The 22767-nt window shown below is 38.8% G+C and overlaps 1 protein-coding gene across 7 annotated transcripts in view; it reads right to left on the minus strand.

Moving 5' to 3' along the window:
* ANKRD44 (ankyrin repeat domain 44) overlaps window positions 1–22767 on the minus strand; it is a 347994-nt gene that overhangs the window by 78281 nt on the left and 246946 nt on the right. For all 7 annotated transcript variants that reach the window (XM_077154544.1, XM_077154546.1, XM_077154543.1 and 4 more), the window contains 6 exons: window positions 16304–16386; window positions 15081–15144; window positions 13075–13143; window positions 10854–10994; window positions 9059–9139; window positions 5414–5525 (listed from right to left, as the gene is read on the minus strand). In XM_077154544.1, coding sequence (XP_077010659.1) covers window positions 5414–5525; window positions 9059–9139; window positions 10854–10994; window positions 13075–13143; window positions 15081–15144; window positions 16304–16386 — 550 coding nt within the window. The remainder of the gene's footprint in view (window positions 1–5413; window positions 5526–9058; window positions 9140–10853; window positions 10995–13074; window positions 13144–15080; window positions 15145–16303; window positions 16387–22767) is intronic.

Below are 22767 nucleotides of genomic sequence, written 5' to 3' on the forward strand. Positions count from 1 at the left end.
AGTGACATTGCCCGATATCTTAGTCAGCTCTGATCTAGCTTTTCCTCTATGTAAGAGCCTCAGGTGGTGGTGGGAAGGGGATGGGGCTCTAACCTGCAGTGGAAGGCAGCATGGTGTGGTGAACTTTTTTTCTGAAATCAGGAATCCTGGTTTGTAGCCCTGCATCTTCCAATGATCAAAGCTAAGACTTCGGACAAATCAGTTAGTATTTCTGTGGTTTGGTTTGCTCAACCATAAAATGAGGGAGTACCAGTTGGTCACTAAGCCGATGCAATTCTATATCAAAATCTGTATTGTAGGAGATCATGAAATCATTGGCTTCCTGTGTCTTTCTAGGAGAACTAGAAAGTTTAAAAATACGTCCACAAATTCTGAGTCACATCTCCCATTTAAAGGTAGAGTATACCGGCAATCCCACAACTCGGGATATATCCAAAAAATCTTCGAAGCAGGCATGTGAACGGACATTTGCACACCGATGTTCATAGCAGCATTATACACAATTGCCAAAAGATGGAAACAATTCAAATGGCCATCAGTAGATGGAAGGATAAACAAAATGTGCTGTATCCATATGATGGAATATTATTCAGCAGTAAGAAGGAATAAAGTCCTAAAGCACACAACATGGATGAACCTTGAGGACATGATGTTAAGTAAAGTAAGTCAGACACAAAAGGAAGTATTGTATGAGCTCACTGATATGAACTAATTATAATATGTAAACGTACAGACATAAAATATAAAGCATAGGTTACCAGGATACAGAATGAAACTAAAGACTGGAGAGTGGTTGCTTAATACATGCAGAATGTTTAACTAGGTTAAACTTAAACATTTGTAAATGGAGAGAGGTATGGTACCACATTATTATGAGAATAATTAACAGTGCTGAAAGGAGTGTGAATGGAGAAAGGGACATTTAGAGTCATGTATGTCACCAGAAGGAAAACTGGAGGTTAAAATTTGGCAATGTGTAACACAGTAATCTCGTGGTGGACAACGTCTTTGATTAACTGTACAAATATTAAAAAGTTCGTTCATGAACTCGAACAAATGTATGACACGATTACAAGGATTAATAATGGAGTGGTATAAGGGAAAACTGTACTGATTGTAAATTAAGGACAGTAATTAACAGCAATAATATTCTTTCATCAGCAGTAACAAATGTACCATCCCAATACCATGGGTCAACAGTAGGGGGCAATAAGGGGAAATGGGAGGATTTGGGTTTTCTTTTTCTTTTTCTCTCTTTTCTGGAGTAATGAAAATGTTCTAAAAATGATCATGGGGATGTATGTACAACTATGTGGTGACACTGTGAGCCACTGACTGTATACTTTAGATGGTTTGAATGGTGTGTGATATATCTCAATGAAGTTGCATTAAAAACTTCACCTCTCTTTGAATGTAGGCTGGATTTTGTGACTGCCTCAATGAACAGATGTGACAGAAATTATACTGCATGGCTTCCTAGGCTAGATCATAAAAAAGCAATATAGTCTCTCTCTGTGTTTCTCTCTCAGGACAAGATGCCTTTGAATCCTTGAGCCATTGTGTAACATATCTAGCTACTATCCGGCTGCCCTCCTGGAGTCCACGCAAAGAAACCACATACAGATAGAAAGCAAGGTCTAAAGAATCTTAGCTATTTGAGTCTTGCAGCCCAGCTACTGGAATATCCTTAGCAAGAACTGCTCAGTTAAGCAACTCCCAAATTTCTGATCCATAGAAAAAGTGAGAGATCAAAAAAAAAGGAAAGAAGACTATTCTTTAAAGCCACTAAGTTGGGGATGATTTATTATACAGTTACAATGTCCGTAACAGGAGCTGTGATGGAATCAGAATTAGAGGACAAAAAAGTACCACCCCAACCTCAAACAAGGGAATCTTTAGCATTGGCAAGAATCTTAGGAAAGAAGATTGGAGAAATCTACAAGAATGAGGAAGGTGTGTACAATTTCCCAATCACTTTTTTATTTCCAAACTGGGTAATCTTTATGAGAATTTTCACACATTATAGGTTCAAGAAATGTAATAAAAATATCTTAAGTGGAACCATTTGAAACCCAGGGCAAAGCCAATGTAAAAGAAATGGTTGGGACTCATCCAGTCATTTCTATGTAGGCAAAAAACACCATTGCTCACTGGCTTTCTGCCTCACACCTCTATGAATACACTGTGCATGTAGATTAATATTTTAGGCAGCATATCACCTAATTTAACTCGTTTGGACAGTTTATTTGAATGCCATAATTACACGGAATCTTGAATAGGGCATGCGATCATTTTGGTTTGTACAGGTTAGTATGATGCCCTGATATATTCCAAAGCAATTTTGGCAGGAAATAAGCATGTATTTGCAAAGTCTCCTTGGGGGACAGGGGAGAAAGGAGGAAATATTCAACTATCTCATCTGGGGAATTCCTGGTATTCTCACAAGCAGTGGGGACAACAAATTCAACAGGCTGAGCCCTCAATTTTGGGGTTTGTCCCTATGAAACTTATTCCTGCAAAGAAGCAGCTAAGCCTGCTTAGAATTATGCCTAAGATTCACCCCCAGAGAACCTCTTTTGTTGCTCAGATGTGGTCTTTCTCTCTAAGTCAACTTGGCAGGTAAACTCACTGTTCTCCCCCCCCCCAAACGAGACATGACTCCCAGGGGTGTAAATCTCCCTGGCAATGTGAGACAGGACTCCTGGGATCATCTAGGACCCAGCATAATGGTCAAGAGAAAGACCAAAAGGAGGAAGAGAGAAATGAGATAAAATAAAGTTTTAGTGGCCGAGAGATTTCAAACAGAGTTGGGAATTTATCTTAGAGGTTATTCTTATGCCTTATATAGATATCCATTTTTAGTTAACAGTTTTTAGATAACAGTTTCAGGGAAGTACCTGAAACTGTTGTACTGTGTTCCAGTGGCTTTGATTTTTGAAGATGTATAACTATATAGCCTTTACTAAGCTCCTGTGATTGCGAAAACCTTGCATCTGATACTCCTTTTATCCAGGGTATGGGCAGATGAGTTAAAAAAAAAAAAAAAAAAAGGAAAAATAAATATATAAATAATAAGAGGGAATAAGGGGAAAAAAATTGGGTGGGTTACAGTACTAGTAGTCAATGAGAAGGAAGGGTAACAAGTATGGAATGTATGAGGGTTTTTTTTTCCTTATTTCTTTTTCTAAGGTGATGCAAACATTCTAAAAACGATCATGATGGTGAATATAAACTATGTGATGATATTGTGAGCCATTGATTGTATATTGTGGATGGATTGTATGTGTATAAAGATTTCTCAATAAAAATATTAAAAAAAAAACAGACTGTGCACTTGATGAAGTTCAAGTGTCTCCCCAGATGCACCTCTGAATCACTCTGAAAAGTGGAGCTCCTTCTAAAGGGACAAGGAAAAGAGAATCCAGTCAGAAAAGGTGGCATCCATTAGTGGAACAGAGAAGAGTGAGTCTGGGATGCCCAGTGAATCCTAGTAGAGTGAATCCTAGTAGAGAGTATCCTGAGCCCAGAGGGAGGCTCAGGAGATGGAAAATTGTGGCCGGCAGGCAGAGTTCAGCCACAAACCCCCATTTCCCCTCCTGACTCAGTGTTTTCAAATAGGAAATTTCACATTAAAAATAATCCAATTTCCAGCTTCTCTTCAAACACTGGTGACCTAACAATACTAGGCTTCCATTTCTACCTGGCCTGGACCAGCTGTCCCTTTAGACAGAATATGTGCGATTTGCCACAATCCCCACCACTCCCTATCACTTCATACCCAGACTCACTTCACGCTTTTACTTTACCTTTATGGTCCCTGTGAGCACTTGAGAATGTGTCTCATGACTTATACCAGCAAGGAAATTTCAGGCTCCAAACTCCAAGGTGTATTTTGATCACTACAGGTTTGAAATTTTTGGTTTGGAAACATTATAAATGCTTCTGTTGTGCTCTCACCAGAGTCTCTCTCTAAACTAACAATACTATGTTTCAAGTATTTGTCTTAGCTTGCCAGGGCTGCTGCAACAAAGTAGCATAGACTAGTTGGTTTAACAAACAGGAATTTATTGTCTCACAATTTTGGAAGCTAGAAGTCTGGAACCAAGCTGTCACCCAGGCCACATTCCCTCTTATAGGACAGAATTCATTCCATGCCTCTCTCCTGGCTTCTCACAGGCAGCTGCAATCCATAGCAATCCTTGGATTGTGACAGCATAATTCACACCCTGCCTCTCTTACATGACCCCCTCTCTCTGTGTTCTATGTTTCTCTCTCTTACTGACTATACCTAAATTTCCTCTGCTTATAAGGACACCAGTCATGTTGAACTAAGATCCACCCTAATCCAATTTGACCTCATCTTAAATAATAATAGCTAAGAACATCTTCAAAGATTCTACTTCCAAATGGGGTCACAGGACTGGGGGTACGACTTGAATCTATCTTTTGCGGGCCACACAGTCAATCCATAGCAGCATCCTAAAGTTAGTTCACATTCAGCTGTCTCAGAAATGAATATCGTTCTTGTAGTAATGTGACATTTATTGAACACTGACTGTACACCAGGTGAAGTATTTCACATGTATTATTTTGCCTGTACTTCAGCATTCTCATAAGACAGGCACTAACATCATTTCCATTTTTTTATTTTTTTTTATTTTTTTATTTTTTACATGGGCAGGCACCAGGAATCGAACCTGGATCCTCTGGCATGGCAGGCAAGCATTCTTGCCTGCTGAGCCACCGTGGCCAGCCCATTTCCATTTTTTTAGATGAGCAAAATGTATCTCAGAGTGGGCAGCAGGCTTGTCCAAGGTCATGCAGTTAATAAGGGGACAAAGTTGGGATTCTAACATAAGCCACCTGATTCTTGAGATGCTACTATAATCACCACCACTTGAGAAGAAAACATTATATGCAACAAAAGTTTCTCTTTGTAACGCAAATATTCTGAAGCAATTAGATGCCCAACAAGGATGAATCCATTATCAGTACCCACATTGCCAGGTCAAATCTGTAGGACTAACAGTATGTGTCATACAACACTGCTAATAAATTCAAGAGTGCAAAGTTTGCCTTCTAAAATTTATATGAAGCTTATTTGATACATTCTAATCATCTTTAAAATGTAAACGCATCCTTATAAGGGTTAACATTCCCAGACCAAGTTAATGTGGAAAAGAGTCAATTCTCAGTCAGTTCTGAGTTTTGGATGGACGGAAACTGAATAGCTAGATCTACCTTTTGTAAAGGGATACAATTTAATCATCTATGACAGAATATCTTCAAGGAGATTTCTAGTGGTCACTTAATTAATTAGGGAGTGAGGGCATGTGCTGAAAAATGAAGGCCAGCATTTTTCAGGTGTGTGTGCTTGTGTTTTCGAGAAAACAACACAAGCACAACTACTCACCAGTTCCAGACATTGTCTGTGGCCGTAGGCAGCAGCATAATGTATGCTGTTGTAACCTTCCTTATCCCGGATAGATGGATTTGCATCGTTTTGAAGCAGAAACTCTAGACATCTGTAAGTATAAGGAGTGGGTGTTATTTCAGAAAACATCTCTGCACTAAAAGGGATAATCAATGTAAATTTCTTCCTATTGTGAACATTCCACAAAATACTTTGTGAGTTTAAATATCTCTTTAAAAATCCTACATAAATGAAGTTTTATGTGCTGTAAGGTTTGTATGCTTAAGTGTGTGTGTATGACTATGTGTTTTCTGTAGCTATCTTTATTTCAGCTTAAAATAGTCATTCTAGAATTCAGGAAATACTTTAGGAACAAGGGAGAAATTAAGCCTTTTGTTTTTATTTTCAAAATTATCTTAGGGTACAGTGCTTATTTGGCATCAAGATTACTCAATAAAGAGTTTATTTATTGGCAGATGAACTCACTGTCCTTCCCCACTCCCCACATGGGACATGACTCCCATGTAAATCTCCCTGGCAACGTGGGACAGGACCCCAGGGATGAGCCAGGACCCGGCATCAAGGGATTAAGAAAGTCTTCTTGACCAAAAAGGGGAAGAGAGAAATGAGACAAAATAAAGTTTCAGCAGTTGAGAGATTTCAAACAGAGTTGAGAGGTTATCCTGGAGGTTATTCTTATGCATTATATAGATATCGCTTTTCAGTTTATGGTGTAATGAAATGACTGGAGGGAAGTATCTGAAACTGTTGAACTGTGTTTCAGTAGCCTTGATTCTTGAAGAGGACTGTATAACTATATAGCTTTACAAAGAGACTGTGGTTGTGAAAACCTTGTGTCTGATGCTCCTTTTATCCAGAGTGTGGACAGATGAGTAAAGGGGAAAAAAAACCTGATAAATAAATAAATAACAGGGGGAGATAGGGTTTAAAAAGTGGGTAGACTGAAATACTGGTGGTCAATGAGAGAGGAGCAAGGCGTATGGGATGTATGAGTTCTTTTTTTTTTCTTTTTGTTTCTTTTTCTGGAGTGATGCAAATGTTCTAAAACTGATCATGATGAAGAATACACAACTATGTGATGATATTGTGAACCATTGAGAGTATAATATGGATAGAGATTTCTCAATAGAAATGTATATATAAATGTTTTGGGGCTCTATGTTCAAAGGTGAAATATCAAACATTAAAAAGGAGTGGTTAGGCCATTGCAACAAGGCAAATCTCAGTAGAGGGTTTTTTATTTTATTTTTTATTTTTAAGCTTGCTTTTGGAGACTTTAAAATGAAACTTTCTGTTAGAGACTCTAAGATCAAAAGTTTGGAAAATGAAAGGTAAAAAGAGTAAGAAAAATAAGAATCTAAGAATAGCCTGAAAAATAAGATTAAAGGAAGTGGTAAGCATTTACAAAAATCTACAGGATGAATTCAGTAACCGCATATGAAAATTCAAACTTAAATTACACCATTTGAAATATAGAGTCTATTTTAAACAATAAATTTTAAAAATCCTTTCTGACAGAGTTGCAATTTTTCTGAAAAAGCCACAGTCATTGGAATAGGTTAGAGAAAGGAACATGGCACTACCTTGGCTGAAGTGCCCCAAGCTCTGGAACACAAATTCTCATAGATTTAATGGGCCCTGCTCTAGGCCTACTGGGAATCAAAAAATCCTACTGGACGAAAGAGGCAATAACTAAAGTCAGTGAGCAGTTCAGCTTTATTTCTGCGGCAGTGAGACAAATACATCATTTACAAAGTTAACCTGATTCTATTTCATACTTGAATAAAAACTTTAAGGATGCTGCGATGGTGGCTCAGTGGCAGAATTCTTGCCTGCCATGCCAGAGACCCAGGTTTGATTCCCTGTGTCTGCCCATGCAAAAAAAAAAAAAGAAAAAAAAAAATTAAGATTCTAAATCTTAAACAAGTAAATCTGTGTAGGTAACTCAAAAAATTTAAAAGGGCATTTACCTACCTTTTAGCATAGGAAAAAACAAGTAAATAAATCACACAAAGTAATCAAAACAGACAATTTAGTTTCTAGAAAAACTGATGAAAGATATGCATCTTTTAAACCAAATACCTACTGTCACATAATTTATCCACAGCATGCTCCATAACAAATCAAGCTATTATTGGAATCCTGCTCTCTTGTTGTATTTGTACCACAGAAGGAAGTATTTTTTTTTTTTATTTTGGTAACTAAATGCCAATGGAGAGGATCTTAGGTGTGACTCATTTTTTAAACCAAATTTAGTGCTTTAAATACAGTCATTCAATAGGAATAGGGTTGTGGTGTATACACAGCCCCCAACTTCTGAAGGATTATATTCCAAAAGTCAGTTGGTACATCGATTGGGTGGGATTTGGAAAGTACTTGGAATTGCCCCCAGAGTTTTTTAACCCAGAATATAGCTGAACTATACCACCAACATTACTATTATAAATAAAACAGTACTAGAGAATTTGCATATTCTCTGCATTGTTTCTCAGGGAAATGAATTTCACATTTTAACTGGGAATGCCTATACTTTATCCTACCAGCACCCTGACTAGCAATTTTGGCACTTGCAGTGGGTTGCACAGCATCTTCCCAAAATTCATGTCTACCCAGAACCTCGGCATATGACCTTATTTGGAAATAGGGTTTTTGCAGATGAAATTAGCTAATGGTCTCAAGACGAAATCATCCTGGATTTGGGTTGGGTTCTAAATCTAACAACTACTGTCTTTATAAGAGAAAGAGAAAGGAGAAAGGAGAGGGAGATTTAGGTACACAGAAAGGCACAAGAAGAAGGCAACGTGACAAGGGAGGCAGGGATTGGAGTGGTGTGGCTATGAGCCAAGGAATGTCAGGGATTGTTGGGAGCCATCAGAAAGGAGGGATTCTTCCCTAGAATCCTTTTCTTTCAGACGGAGCATGTCCTGCTGATGCCTTGGTTTTGAACTTCTAGTCTCCAAAACTGTGAGAGAATACATTTTTGTGGCTTTAAGCCATCCAGTTAGTGTTACAGCAGTTCCTGGAAACTAAAACAGCATTTCAGCTGCAAAATTGAACACCACACAGTAAATCAGGGGTGTATTTGAAGAAGTGGAGTAGTCTCCCTATGTATAAACGAGCTCTCAGGCAGACTGTTTCCTCGCCCTGCCCCTACTTTTCCTGCTCCCTGTCTCTCCAAAAGCTGGAAGAGGACAGGTCTAGTCTGAGCCAAGTTTGCAGTTCAGCTAGATAAATGAAAAATATTATTTTAAATTTGGGAGTATTCGGGAAAAACCTTGGCCACTCCACACTGGGGTCACACTCTCTAACTCTGGGCACAGGAGGAGCCCAGTGGGAGTGGGGAAAATCCTTGAGTGGATAATGAGCAGTTAGAGCACAGAGAAATTGGTCCCTCCAACAACTGGAGAAGAGAAGAAACAAGCTCAGGACTGTGTGTACGTAGACTCTTAGGACAACTTTATCTACCATGTCCCCATTTCATCTTCATGAAATGCAAGCCCACATCGCTTCCTCAAGATTCCAAACTAAACTTCCAGATAGTAAGACTGGCACACGTGGTAACCCAGAGAAGGCAGTGACACCATTAGCAAAGGCACCTTGTTCTTAAGATGCGAAGAAACTTACAATGCGGCTTCCTTTTCCTTCAGCTCTCTGGCTCTTTCAAGTTCTTCTGAATTTTCATGGGCATTTCCTAAGATAGTCTTGCTTCTCAGCATAAGAGAGAGAGAGAGAGAGAGAAAATTACAATTAGTGATTTTAATGGCAAAGTTGTTAATGGCTATAGTGCAATTTATATCCCAACTATTTTTACTCCAACCCCAAGGAAATAAACACTATTGAGTTTCATGGAGTATATACATAGTTCTTTCCAAGGCCATCAGTAAATCTATTCTTTGCAAAGGAAGGCACTGGGAAGAACTTTCTGAACCTTCCAGCTGGTTACTTTCTGAACCTTCCAGCTGGTTATCAGTGATTAAGAAAACATCAATTTGTCCACCCTCGCATAAACATCCTAAATTCCCAGGTCAAAAGGAGGAAGCTTAACTCCAACCTCTCTGACTCCTGCCACATTTCTTGCTGCTGCGTCCTCACCAGTTCAGCATTTTACTTATCCAGAGATAGGGTCCTAATCATCCCTTATTTACCAAGAACAATTCTTCATCATTCAGGATTCCTTTTCCAGCTCTGAATAGATGAAGCCTATTTGTTCCCTACCCCCTCCACCCACCACCCACCCCCTACTATATTATAAGTTAACTGCATAGAGCCTAACACAGGTATATGTGTGATAAGGATTTGCTGAATTAATGATCTATCTGGCTATGGGATTCTGAGTACTGCATTTGACTGGGTAATATTACAGAAATATGATGAGAAAAACAAGCAGTGTTCTCCAAACTCTAGGTCATAACCCAATCACAGTCTTGTTTTTCTTTTTAATGAAACAGAAGAGAAAATATCAGAATATATTCTGAAAAGTAAAGATAAATGTGATTTTATGAACTTTTGCTTCAGTTTTACATGTATATAAATTTTACTTCAGTTTTACATGTATGTATGTGCCCTGGGGTCAGGATTCAAACTGTATTTCTAACTCTGTGTTACCATCTAAAATGTGTGAAAGCAATTGCTCTACAGAATAAGCAGTTCACACTGACCCAGAATCAATCCCACAGCACAGAGCAGTCAATAACACAACAGTTCTCCAGAGTTACCACAAAGTATTCCTCTGAAGCAAGCACCAATACTGAAGGCTGTGAGAATAATTTCATAAACTGTGGGCATCTCCTCCATATTTTCCTATTGAACCGGTTCATTTATTTTTTTATTTTGGGGGGGTGCATGTCTGGGAATCGAAGGTTCATTTAATTTTGCTTTCCATTAGCAGCTGCCTAGCATCCGAACATTTCCAGTGCAATCAATTTCCTCTTCTCCAGATCCTACAGCTTCCTCGAGCCTAGGATTTGGAGCAATAGTGCTTATTTTACACACACTGATGCTGAGTTTGAAGGCTGCTGGGATTATGCATAGGCAGATATGACAAAGGACATATATGTTAACAAATAGAAGTTTTACAGAAAATGAAGCATTTAAGTGGTAATGATGAAAACTGAAGTATATGTCACAATAAATTATGACAGATTTGAATGATCTGAAAATCCAGGCTTGATGACTTTCCTTGCCATTCAATCCCCAAGAACAGACAAGAGGAGTAATTGTGCAGTGAAATGTGATAATCAAATATAAAGTTGGCAGAAAGGGAAAACCAGGGTTAGAGATGAAGTATTCTAACTCCCCCAGGTCTGAATGAGAAAGATTCTTCATTTACAGTAGCCATAAAGTGGTGTAAAGAAAACTTAGCTAAACCTTCTCCTTCCCCAGCCCCTCCCCAGAGGAAGCATGAGCAGGCTGTCTTTACTTTCTGTCCATGTCTGATGCAGCAGCGTAGTGCAAAGCTGTCCGGCCCCAGTCATCTGTTTCATTAACGTTGGCCCCTGTAGTCACTAATGTCTCAATACAGTGGAAATGACAATTTGCAGCTGCATAGTGCAAAGGGGTCCTGAAAAGCAAACAGCAATATATTAATTCAGTCTGGAAAACAGACCTGGCATTGACACTGACGCAGAGCAGTATTCCTAGGGGCGTGGAAAGCTCTTCTGCTCTGAGTGCAGAGACCAAGGGTTGTGCCTTCCTTTGACATTATAAATTGGAACTGAGGCTCCAAGGAGAGTGGCTTCAGACATCCACCACTTCTTTCCATTCCAAGCCTCTATTTTGGTTCGGTTCCATATAATTGCTTAGGCAAATCACTGCAATACATCCTTATTAGCCTCCTTAGCTGTAATCAAGCTTCCATCTAATTTCTAGATGGCATGAATAAAGAACTGGGATTTCTAAGGTACAATCCCCACATAGGACAATCCTGTCCTAAAAGCTTTTGTCCTCCTCACTGAACAAAGCCTTCGTTTCTGAGTCTGTAATCAAAGACCTTCCCAAGCTGGTACTCGTCTAGAGCAGCTCTTTCTGTCCCAAGCGTGCCCATTCCATGGCTGGAAGGTCCACACATCTTGATTACACTTTCTGCCCCTTTGTTCACATCGTTTTCTTCCACTGGAGTGTCCTTTTCAGAGCCACTTTCACCTATCAAACCCCCACTCATCCTTTGAGTTCCAGAAGTTCTCTCTTTCTCTCGTCTGAGATGGTTCAGATTCTGTCTGGGTCTCTCTTAGCTCTCCTCACAGGCTGCCTTGCTTCTGTCTCCTAGTGTCTTGTCTCACCTTCACCACTGAACTATCAGCTCCTCGAGGGCAGGGATGTAAGGCAATAGGAAAAGCAATGCCCAAGGAGTCAGAAGCCCTGGGTTCTAACCTAGTCTGGGCAGATCTGGAAGCTGGGACAAACCACATCCCCTTTCTAGGGGCCTGGACTTCCTCATCCTTATTTTAATAAGGATCTCTGACAGTTTGTCCCCTAAGGTCCCTTCTAAGTCTAAAATTCTGTGTAAACATATCAATCGTTCAGTTTCTGTAGGCTCAGCTTTCTCATCTATTAAACAGGATAATGAATACCCCCATTTACCTCATGCAGTTAGTATAAGAAACCAAGTGAACAACAGAAAAAAGCAAGCACCCTGCAAAAGGCAAGGCGCTGGAGACATAGGAAGTGGTTGCTTTTTACGTTACTTATTTACTTAAGTAATTGTTCTCAATTATTTTACAATTTTTCATTATCTAACCAACGATCTGGGAATAATAATCAAACAGAATACTAAGAGTAGGTAACTTTATGTCAAGAATTATTTATCTGTTCTTAGGTACAAATATGTTACATTCTATAGTCAATTAATGGATTCTTTTATTAGTTGCTTTTCTCCTCTTTAGTCCATAAGAAGGAAATAAGTGTTGTGCATATTGAATTGCTGGGGCTTTAATTAATTAGACTGAAAAATACTAGGCATCAACCATGTGACAGATCCAGATATTGGAGAAAAAGAGACCCAGTTCCTGCTGTGAGGAGACTCACAACCCCATGAGGAGAGAGACCCATAAGCCGGGGCGCGCGGGCGGGGCGCGATGTGCGCTCAGGCAGTGAGGGGCGGTGCTGGGGGTGCAGCGTGGAGGGGCCACCCCGTCAGAGTGAGCAGGAGAGGCACTGGGCATGAGCACTGAGAGATGAGTGCTTGTCTTAGGTAAGTCCTATGATCCACCCCAATAGCCAAAGGGACAAAGAGGCTATCGGTTTTTTAATTTTTTTTTTCATTTTACACATTTAAAAATGTATTGCAAGATAAAATGTCCAATAAACCTAATAAAAGGACCAGATTCTGGGTTAGGAGGGCTAAAGTACTGTACTCACTACAAATTGAATTTGCCAAGCTATATCTATGTAGGAAATTAAAAAATATATATCGAAAGAAGAGAAACAATTGGCATTTCTAAACAGAAGCTGTGAGAGCGATGCTTTTCTTACTGCTTGTGCCTGCTTTGTTGGCATTTCTCTACAAAAAGGGATTTCCTTTTGGGCATGGAATCTCCCCAGCTAGTTCCCCTGTTTACCATTGCAACACAACATGATTTCCAGACGGACAGCATCCCCTGCTTTTACATAGGCACTTGAAGCCGAACTCCCTGATTACATACCTCCCACACCTGTCCTTTTTATGGAAATCCGCTCCGCTGCTCTGCAAGAGTTTTATACATTCCACGTTACTAGAAAGACAGGGAAAACCCATTAAGATGGTCAAGGTCAATTACTGGACTATTTTCAAAAGGAGCCATTTTCTACGGAAACAGGCCAAGAAGAAATGGGAACGCCAGGTGTAAATTCAACAAACAAAAAAACCACCCGAACATATTAGATTAACGCCATATCTTAAGCATCTAGAGTTCCTCAAATTCCCTTTTACAAGTTAATAAATCAATAAAGAACTAGATAGAACCTTTGCGACTGCATGATTAAGGAATTTATTGTTTATTATTAGGTTAAACCTTTCAGTGATGGTTTCATCATTTTTCCTAAAATTCATTTTCAAAACCATCAAGTGTTTATGAAACAACGATTCCAACCTATAATAACTTAATGTCACACCTTTAAACAATGAGCCAGAGGGGATGCACACTACCTTTTATCACAGCAGAATGAAATCACCATGATAACCATTTTTGACCTAGACACTCCCTAATGGAAAACGAAATAGCTGCATTTCCCTGTCTTTGTAATCTATGTAAATAAATGTGCAGAACCATGGTCTAAAATGATGTAATGGAGCAGAGTGATCTTTCAAAGCCTCTTTGTCATTCACAGAAGCAATAAATCATGTTTAGTAGAGAGAAAAGGATCCATTGATGTGAATTCTCCTACAGGGTGGTTTGTAGCTAAACATTAATTCTAATAGAATTTCAGACATGAATCCAAAATGATATGTGGCCACTTTCTGTACAAGTCTTACATTTTTCAAAATGTGGGCATAAACAGAAATAGTCATCTCGCATTGTTCTAAACTTCATATACTAAAAAGCAACCTAGGAATGTATTCCTTTATTATAATTTAAATATTTAAATAATAAAAAAACTGATCCAGATGATAAAGCTAAGCAGGCTCTCCTCACCCCACATCTACCCTATATAGCCACCTTTCTCAGAAAACTAGCTGTTCTAGTCATAAAGGGTAAGAAGTTCCTAAGATAATTGCGTGTTAATGTAGCATGTCGATAGGTACAGAGCCCTATCCCTTACTAAGTGGTGCCAAAGGACCAAAGGTAGAGTTGTGTGGCTCAGGAGGCTCATGCAATTTGTGGGTGGGGTGGGGAGAGGGCTCTCTGAAAAAAGAAAATGAGGCACAACACTTCAGAAGGGATCCTAAGGCTTCACAGTCAGTCCACCTCTGATAAACAGGTAGTGCCTCTGGTAATAATAGATGACAAATGGAGAAGCTTTGTTGTTCATTAAGGACCAAAAACAATGACTAAGAACGAACATCTTACCCAAACAAGGTTATCGAAGAGAGGTCATGTTTGGGCAACGTGTGGTCATTTATCAACAATTTATTGATCAAAGCTTTAACCCAACCACTGACATGAAAAAGAGTGATGAAAAATTCTCTTTACAACTCCAAAAAACTCAAGGATTAAATCATTTCTTGCCTATCCCTTGGATTTTCTTGACCTTTGTTTCATAGTCAGTCACACAACTTAAAAAGCCGTTGTTTTAAAAAGAAAAAAAAATGTTTCTAAATGGAAATGAATTAATTCTACTGCAGATTCCTTTATCATCACCCACCTAGCAGCAACAAAAGAGGAAAAACTTCGGAACAAATCGCAAACTATTTTCTCTGGGTGGGGAGAGTACAACGCATACAATTTTTCTTTAGGCCAAAGATTTACTGTTTAAAAAAAAATGAAAGAAAAGAAAAATGATTGGCTGTATGAGATGGGCTAAGAATTTTTCTTTGGAAGAACAAAATGCAAGTAATCCGGAAATGCAATGCGATGATGTTTAGTATTGCTAGAAATGATTCTTACCTGTTTTAATAAGGAAATCATCTTTGTTTCAAAGACAATTTAAGTGAGTTAAGATGAAATTAAGCCAGTCAAGGTGACTTAATAATTAAATCATGAAATAACAACTGAAGTTGCTAACTACTCACCCTCCTGCAGCGGCAGCATGAAGACACGTTCTTCCAAATTTATCTGGGGTGTCTATTTCAAAGCCTGCAGACAGCACGTGCTCATTACTAAACAAGGATACTATGCTATACTTTTGTCCTAGTTAAACCACAAGAAACATTGCAGAGACAGAAAAATCAGTTAGTAGAGAAACAGAATGCAAGCAATTGTAGTCAGAAAGAGGTTGTCATGGAAACAAATGGTAATTGCTCAAGCTTGGCAATTTTATAGGAAGCACCAGTGAAGTCAAGAATTTATTTTCATATTCAGCCCTGGGTGAACCACAGTCCCATTTTTCAATCACAGGATAGAAATTTATGAAACTGTTTGAGATAAGTGGGGCGATAGACAGGCAGACAGAATACATGGAGAAAACAAGGAAGGCAGAGGAGTAATCTGAACATGCTGGAATGGATATTTTCTTAAGTGTATTCCTAGTTTTCCATTGTTTAAGATTTGGGGAACGTGGCTTTCATGCAGTGATTTTTTTTTTTTTTTTAACATGCCCAAAGCAGTAAAAGCAGAATCAACCATGGATAAAGTACTTAAAGGGAAATAAATGCTTCTGGGATATCTGATGAATTAATTCATAAACAATCTTTGCCTTGCAAACCTCTAGCACCTTGGAAAGCTCAGGAACTTCTTAGAGGCTGGTAGAAGTGTTGACAATAAAAGATTAACAAAACTCCAAGCCAGAAATAATTTCTTGGTTTCAAATAGCTCCACAGTAAAAAAATAAAAATTAAGCCTGATTGATGTGATTTTTCAGAGCTCACAGGATAGAATGATAAGATGACATTTTCTACCATTAAAGGTCTTTCTGTGTGTGTGTAGGGGGGGTCTCATCTTTTTCTTTTGTCAAAAAATATTGAATCTTAAGTCACTATTTTAGGCCTCAAAGATATCTTCTGCTTCTGTGATCTAAACTTCTGGCAAGCTGGCTCTCCCTGTCTCTCTTATGGGGATCATCAAGTTTAAATTGAAAAAAAGGCAAAACTCTCAATTTGTGGCACAAAGCTGTTCAAACAGCTTCGATGCTGAGGACTTCTGGGAGCTGTCAGTGTGCGGTTAGCTGTGGTACACAACTCACTCTGCCAAGTCAGATCATGACACGAAGCACAGGTAACCACTCACTCAGACCAGACACATGAAACCATGTGACATAGTTACATCAAGCCTCGTCTTTGGTAGCGGATTTACTTACCCGATGACAATAACTTTCTGCAGCAGTCAGAATGAGCATTTAGGGCGGCTAAATGTAAGGGAAACATGCTATGGATGCCACACCTGGGGAGAGAAAAAACAGAGCAACTCACGGTAACATGCAGAAGGAAAACTGTCTTTCTAGAAGCTCCCTGATGAAAATTAAATCCACGATGCCATTCATAGGGATTCTTGGCTAAAATACTTTGCAATTCTTCTGCCCAATAAATAATTATACAATCATTTTCTACTTTTAAAAAATCCTGGTTCTAAGCCAGAATTAAAAGCTTATAACAATAGGAATATATATATATATATATATATATATATATGAAAACTAAGTTTACATAAACAGTGACTTATTAAAATCAATTAATTTTAATTAAAATTCATTTCTCTGTCTTGTGGTTGCATGTCTCATTCATTCATTCATCTGTTTAACACTAAGTATCAGATACTGTGCTAAGTGCTGGAATAACAATACTGATCAACCAAACATTCAACTTCAAAAAGCAACCTGTTTTATTCCCTGAATTAGTAAAGAAACATTTATTACTGACTTATTATATGCCAAACACCTTGCTAAAAGTCGATAACGGTTGTATTTTTGACTATAAAATTTTGGATGAGAATAAAACTAATGTTTACCTTTTGCGGGTGAAACGTCATCTTCCTAACAGATAATGTTGCACATTAACCCACATCAGGATACCAGTCACAAAAACACAATTAGGAGTAATGAACATTATCGTGTATATATTTCATAAACCTAGCATATTTCCTTTAACAGTATTACAGAAAAAACACAGAAAAGGACTTTTTAGACTGAACCGCCACCATAACACAGTTCTCAGGACGATCCCTTAAGGAACAGGCAGCCTTCCGATGGCAGCGCTTTCCGCCTTCAAAATTGTCCTCCGGGGCAAGGACAAGGAGTCCTGTAGCTGGATTGTAGCTCGTAACAAACGGCACCATTGAATGGTTCCTGTGCACTCACAAAGCATTAATAATAATGCCAATGACTATTTCTCATAAGATCTCATTTTATTCAAATGATATAGTTTAGATTTTGTAAATCCTCTGCATAACATAAACCAGTATGAACCGTATACATTTACCACCCTGCAGCACTAACCACCCAAATTTGTTCTCCAGCATGAAGCAGACCATTTTCAGATTCTACGCTTCATAAAGAAACACACTGGCATATGATTTGAATCTGTTACACTTTAGACACATGAATTTAATACGCTATCTCAAAAATTATTATGTGTACATGAATGTGTGAAATTATATGCATATTCACAGATATTTCATGGTATTCTGTGAAATCTCAGTTTGTCTGCAATTAAGCACCACTCTTTCTTTCCATGATAGCATCTTTCTATTTATTGATGCTTTTTATTCAGTCTTCCTTCTGTTCATTTTCCTTTCCCTATAAGGAGATTTCCAACCCAGTATATATAATAGCTGGCATCCATCAAGAGATACAATTTGCCCATCTTCCGGGCAGTGTCATGTAGAGGAGAACTGCTTGTAATTCCCTCTCTCATCAGTTCAAAAAAAAAAATTCTGAAAAGCAATTGCATCAGTGATGACCTTGATACTCAGTAAAAGAAAGACGGAGTTGGGGGATGGGAGAGACGCTTTTTCTATTTATGCTACTATTTATATTGTTCTCTCATGATGCAACGGAAACAATTTTTTTTCAGGTAAAATTTTTTTCATGCTTTAAAAGCTTATTATTAAATGGAACTCTAAACTAACGTGATTTTATCCATGTATTTTATTTGCTTCGGAGAGTTAAAGCAAAAATACATGATAAAATATCTCTGGAGATTGGAAAGTGGAAAATGGATAGAATTTTTTTAGGATGGTTTTAAGTTTATGTGCCTGAAATCAGGAACTGGATTTCTTAAAATTTCTTTTGGCTTTCCTCATTCTTTAAATATATATATATATTTAAATAAACATACATAAAATATATACTTCTATACAAAATATTACAAGCAAATGAGTTAAAGAAAATACTACTAAACTCCATGTGAAACCAATGGGGTAAACATAAAAATTATATGATAGTACAATAGTAATAGCATCGTAATATATGCCACAAGCTTCATTATCAATACTTCTAAACCAATCCTGTCACTTAACACCCCTGTCTTTAGTTAATTCATCACACTCTACATTAGCTAATTAATTCATTTTCATTTATTACTACTTATAAACTTTAGCAGATAAGAGAGGAAGTACTCTACATTTAAAAGGTCTAACAAAAATTCTGTTTGATATACAATTTTTATTCCATAGTTAATAAAAAGCTCCGTGTCGGCTTTGAAAACATTAATTTAAACCCAAGTACAAAACTGGCATTTGAACTTGAATATGACTGAGATAGGAATCCATATCATCCTGTGATTCAAATAGGAAAACTAAAGAGCAGGTTGGGACTGAAAAGAAAAAAGTAGGATTCAGAATCTCTGAATCACTTTAGAAACCCTTCACACATTTCAAAATAAAATCACTCCCTTGCTATAAAATAAGACTGCTTGTGAAGGAAGGATCACAAAACCTTTAGCAGGAAAATTAGAATTTGACTGTCTTAGTCAAATTGGAAATATCCCTATCACTTTATCAGGTATTCATCAAGGAAGACTGAGAAATAAAGATGCCAGTTAACACTAAACTTGACAATGCATAAATTACAGGAAAGAGGAGACCAATTCCAGTTAAAATGCTACATTTATTTGGCCAGTCACAAAATTAATGGAACACATTTGTATTAGCTATTTCTAATTTAGCTATTAGCTGCCATCTCCTACCCAGTTATTTCACAATAGATGAGGTCTGAAAGACTGTCCATCACAGAGAGCTATCTGAGGAGAGGAAAGGGCCTTGTTATCATTAGAATATCTGTTCTTTTAAGCTTTTCCTTTGGCGTCAAGGAGACACGACCCTTCCTACATCTTGTCTTTTCTAGAGCTTTCCCTCAGGCTACACAGAAAGAGTACTGCGGCTAAGAAGATGGGATGAGAAGCTTTGGATTTGAGTCCTGGTTTTGCCACATGCTAGCTAGATCTTTGCAATTTACATAACAGTTCCCTTGTCAGAGAACTAAAGATAACATGGATTAATTGAGATATTTCAGGTTACGTCTAAGTGGAGTGTCTGCCACTGGTAAGCTTACACCATCCACATTAGTATTATTATTGTCCTTGCAATTACTATTAGCAGAATTGGGTATTCCACAGTCTGTGAGTTTTGAAGTTGTAATCAGGTTGTCCTTCCTTACAATGAGGTCCGGGAGACCTTAAAGCAAAGAATGAGTAGCAACCAGCTAGCATTTCTATTATCTTTCTTTGTTTCAGATCATTTACATTATTGTACAAGTCTCCTAGGAAAGAGAGATTGGTTTAGTTTTGCCCACTCAGTGGGGAAGATAAAAATATTCCCTAAAATGAGTATAGGGTGATTTTCTGATTCCTAGAAATCAATTCTTTATCAATTTTATCTATGTCATTCCAGGTATTTATCACGCACCTCTAAATTACTAGACATTTGGGTATAACTGATAACAATGAGGCCTGGCCCTTGTTATTTGCAACTGACAGACATTTTCAGTGGTTCCTTTTCAATCAAATCCAAGGACACTAATGTGGCTTACAAGGTCCCTTCTTGAAGCATCTTCTGGAATCCCACTGAATTCTTTCCATTCATCCTAAGAGCCAGGCTCCGTCCCTCCTCACCACCCTCCGCCCCATGCACCTGTACATGCAGGTGTCTCTACTGGAAAGTCTCTTATCTTTCTCCCCCTCTACTCACAATGCTTCTCAAACTAGTCAGCACATCCCTGGGGATCCCTAGAAATACTTAGGGACCTTAAGAATTTTCTGCAAAAATTTATAAACTGTCTTTTCATTTTGATGATAAACTAAAACAGTTCGCATAAATGCATATTTTGTCTGGTCTGAATGATGACCTTATAATCACATAATACTGCCAAATTGCAGCGCCTGTGTTTGTATTTAGGATTACACTGATGCCAGGTCGTACTACTTTAATTGGAATGGGTTAGTGAGAAAATAATTAAGATGGACTTAATCAATAAATGATAGATCTGTACCAAGGGGGGGCGAATGGTGGTACAACACAGTGAGTCCTTTGTGTGAAAGAACTTGGCAATAATTTGAATAAAGGCCTCTGTGCAGTGTGATGAGTCCACTGTTCTACCACTCTGGTTAAGCTACTGCAAAACCTCCATTCTGCAATGTATCCTGAATGGAAACGCCTCGGTACCTTAGCCACGAAACCATAATCCCATGAAATAGTGACTTAATTTTGGCTATTTAATTAGGCTATTTTTGTAAATGCTATTTGTTTATTTACATACTTATAGGAGGAAAGGCCTGTTTTTCTCCTCTTCAATAAGCAACAATATAAACCTACAAGGAGCTCAGAGAACAGTGATTTTCTGGAGATCTTCAGGAAATTTAATCTTCTGCATCCCTCCATCCCGTTTTAATATTTTCCCCTAAGGCGGTTTTCCTCCCCATGGCACTGTCCCCAACACACACACACACACACAGAGAGAGAGAGAGAGAGAGAGAGAGAGAGAGAGAGAGAGAGAGAGAGAGAGAGAGAGAGAGAGACAGGATCGTTGCCTTAATGAGTCATTGTTACTGAAGGGAGGATGTCTTCTCCCGTTATGTTGTGACAAAAGAAAGCAGATGCAGCTCTTTGAGGCTGGGACAATGCTTCCCTCATTTGTTTTCCCAGGACACAGCACAGTCACTGGAAGGACAGGTTGCTTGAACAACAGTGTCATTTCTAAAGCACTTTTGCTACCTGGTGTGGGTTTGCATAAATGGAAGGCAAAATAATTATAAGGAAATGAAGTTTGTGCTTACTGAATTTTTTTATGCGGGGAATTTTAAGAAAGCATTGGGCCCAATTTATTTTATCCCTAAAATAGATTCAAATGGGGAAACAGGGAAGAAAGTCATGGTTTGGCCAACACCCCCCAACTAATCTAGAGTTGAAAGAAAAATACCATTGAAAATATTAACAGATCAGAGGTAAATTTGGTTTGTGCCTACATACTTCACTTCTCCTTATTAACACTTCATATTTATGACATTTGGTGATGGGTAGCCAGGTCTGGTTGGGAACTCCGAAACTTCTCCAGAATCCAACTCTAGTGCTCTTTTCACAACACTGAGCTGCTTCTTTTAATTTCCAACATCCCCATCATAAAGGCTTGAGGCAGACTCATTTCTCCTCTGAAAGGAGACACCCACAGCTCATTTACTGCCAGCGTTCCACTCCTCTGTCAACCCACAGCCTCGGCTTAGTCCAAACTCTCATCTTTTCTGCCATGGATATCTGCAAGGGGCTGCCAAGTGTTTCTAGTCTGGACTGCCTCCAGTATGTCTGGACTGCTATCAGAAGGATCTTTCTTACACACAAATGGGATCTTTAGAACAGTCTACCCGATACCCATTTATAATTCCTTAACAGCTTTTGAATGCCTCAGAATAGAATCCTAACTCTGAGCAGGGCATGAAGTTCCTCCAGGATACGGTCCTTCCTGTTTTTCCACCTCAGTTTTCTCCCACCACCTCCTACCCCCAGAAGATGACCCAGTCCCAGGAAACTGTTTTCAACACACTCACCTTTGTGCCTTTGTGGATGCTCTCCCTTCTTCCCAGAGTGTCCTTCCTTGCTTCACCCCCTACCTTTCCATCCATACAGTTCTGTCACCTGGCAAACTCCTACCCGTACCTTCCTTCTGTTACAATGTCAACTCTTCTGGGGAACCCAGAGGGCCAGAATTTCCTGACTTTTCCCACAGTCTGGTCCAAAACTCCACGGTTACCTATTTCACAATACTCCGCCTTTTGTTCTTGTTCTTATGCCACCACTAGACTGGAAGCCAGAAGGTAATTGGAATCCGGTTCAGCTTAATGTTGAACTGATGATGAAGGTAAACCATTACATACTACAAATCTACCTAATATTTACTGATGGTCTACTCTGTGTCAAGCTCTATTCAGAGAGCTCCCCATGGGTTATCTCCCCATGGGTTAGCAGATAACTTTATCTAAGTCATACTCATCTTACCTATACCAAACACTTTTCTAGTAATTGTCATTTAATTCTCATAACAAACCTATGGGTAGGCACTATTGTTGCTCCTATTTTTCAAATGGGGAAACCCAGGCACAGAGAGATTGGTCAATGGACTCAAGGTCATTGGTACACAGTAAGGCAGCTTGAATCGGTGGCCAGGTGGGGCCCCACCAAAGCCTGTACTCTCAACCACCACATGCTACCTCAACCCACACTCTCTGCTGTCAGGCCAAGCTCTTCCCTAAGTCACACTCTTTCCTTTTGTTCCTGCTTTCCTCCTTACTTGGGATGTCTGCCCACCATCTGCTCTACTCAGATCATTCTCATCCTTCA

This window comes from Tamandua tetradactyla, chromosome 3, assembly GCF_023851605.1.
Source record: "Tamandua tetradactyla isolate mTamTet1 chromosome 3, mTamTet1.pri, whole genome shotgun sequence".
In the NCBI taxonomy this organism is placed as follows: Eukaryota; Metazoa; Chordata; class Mammalia; order Pilosa; family Myrmecophagidae; genus Tamandua; species Tamandua tetradactyla.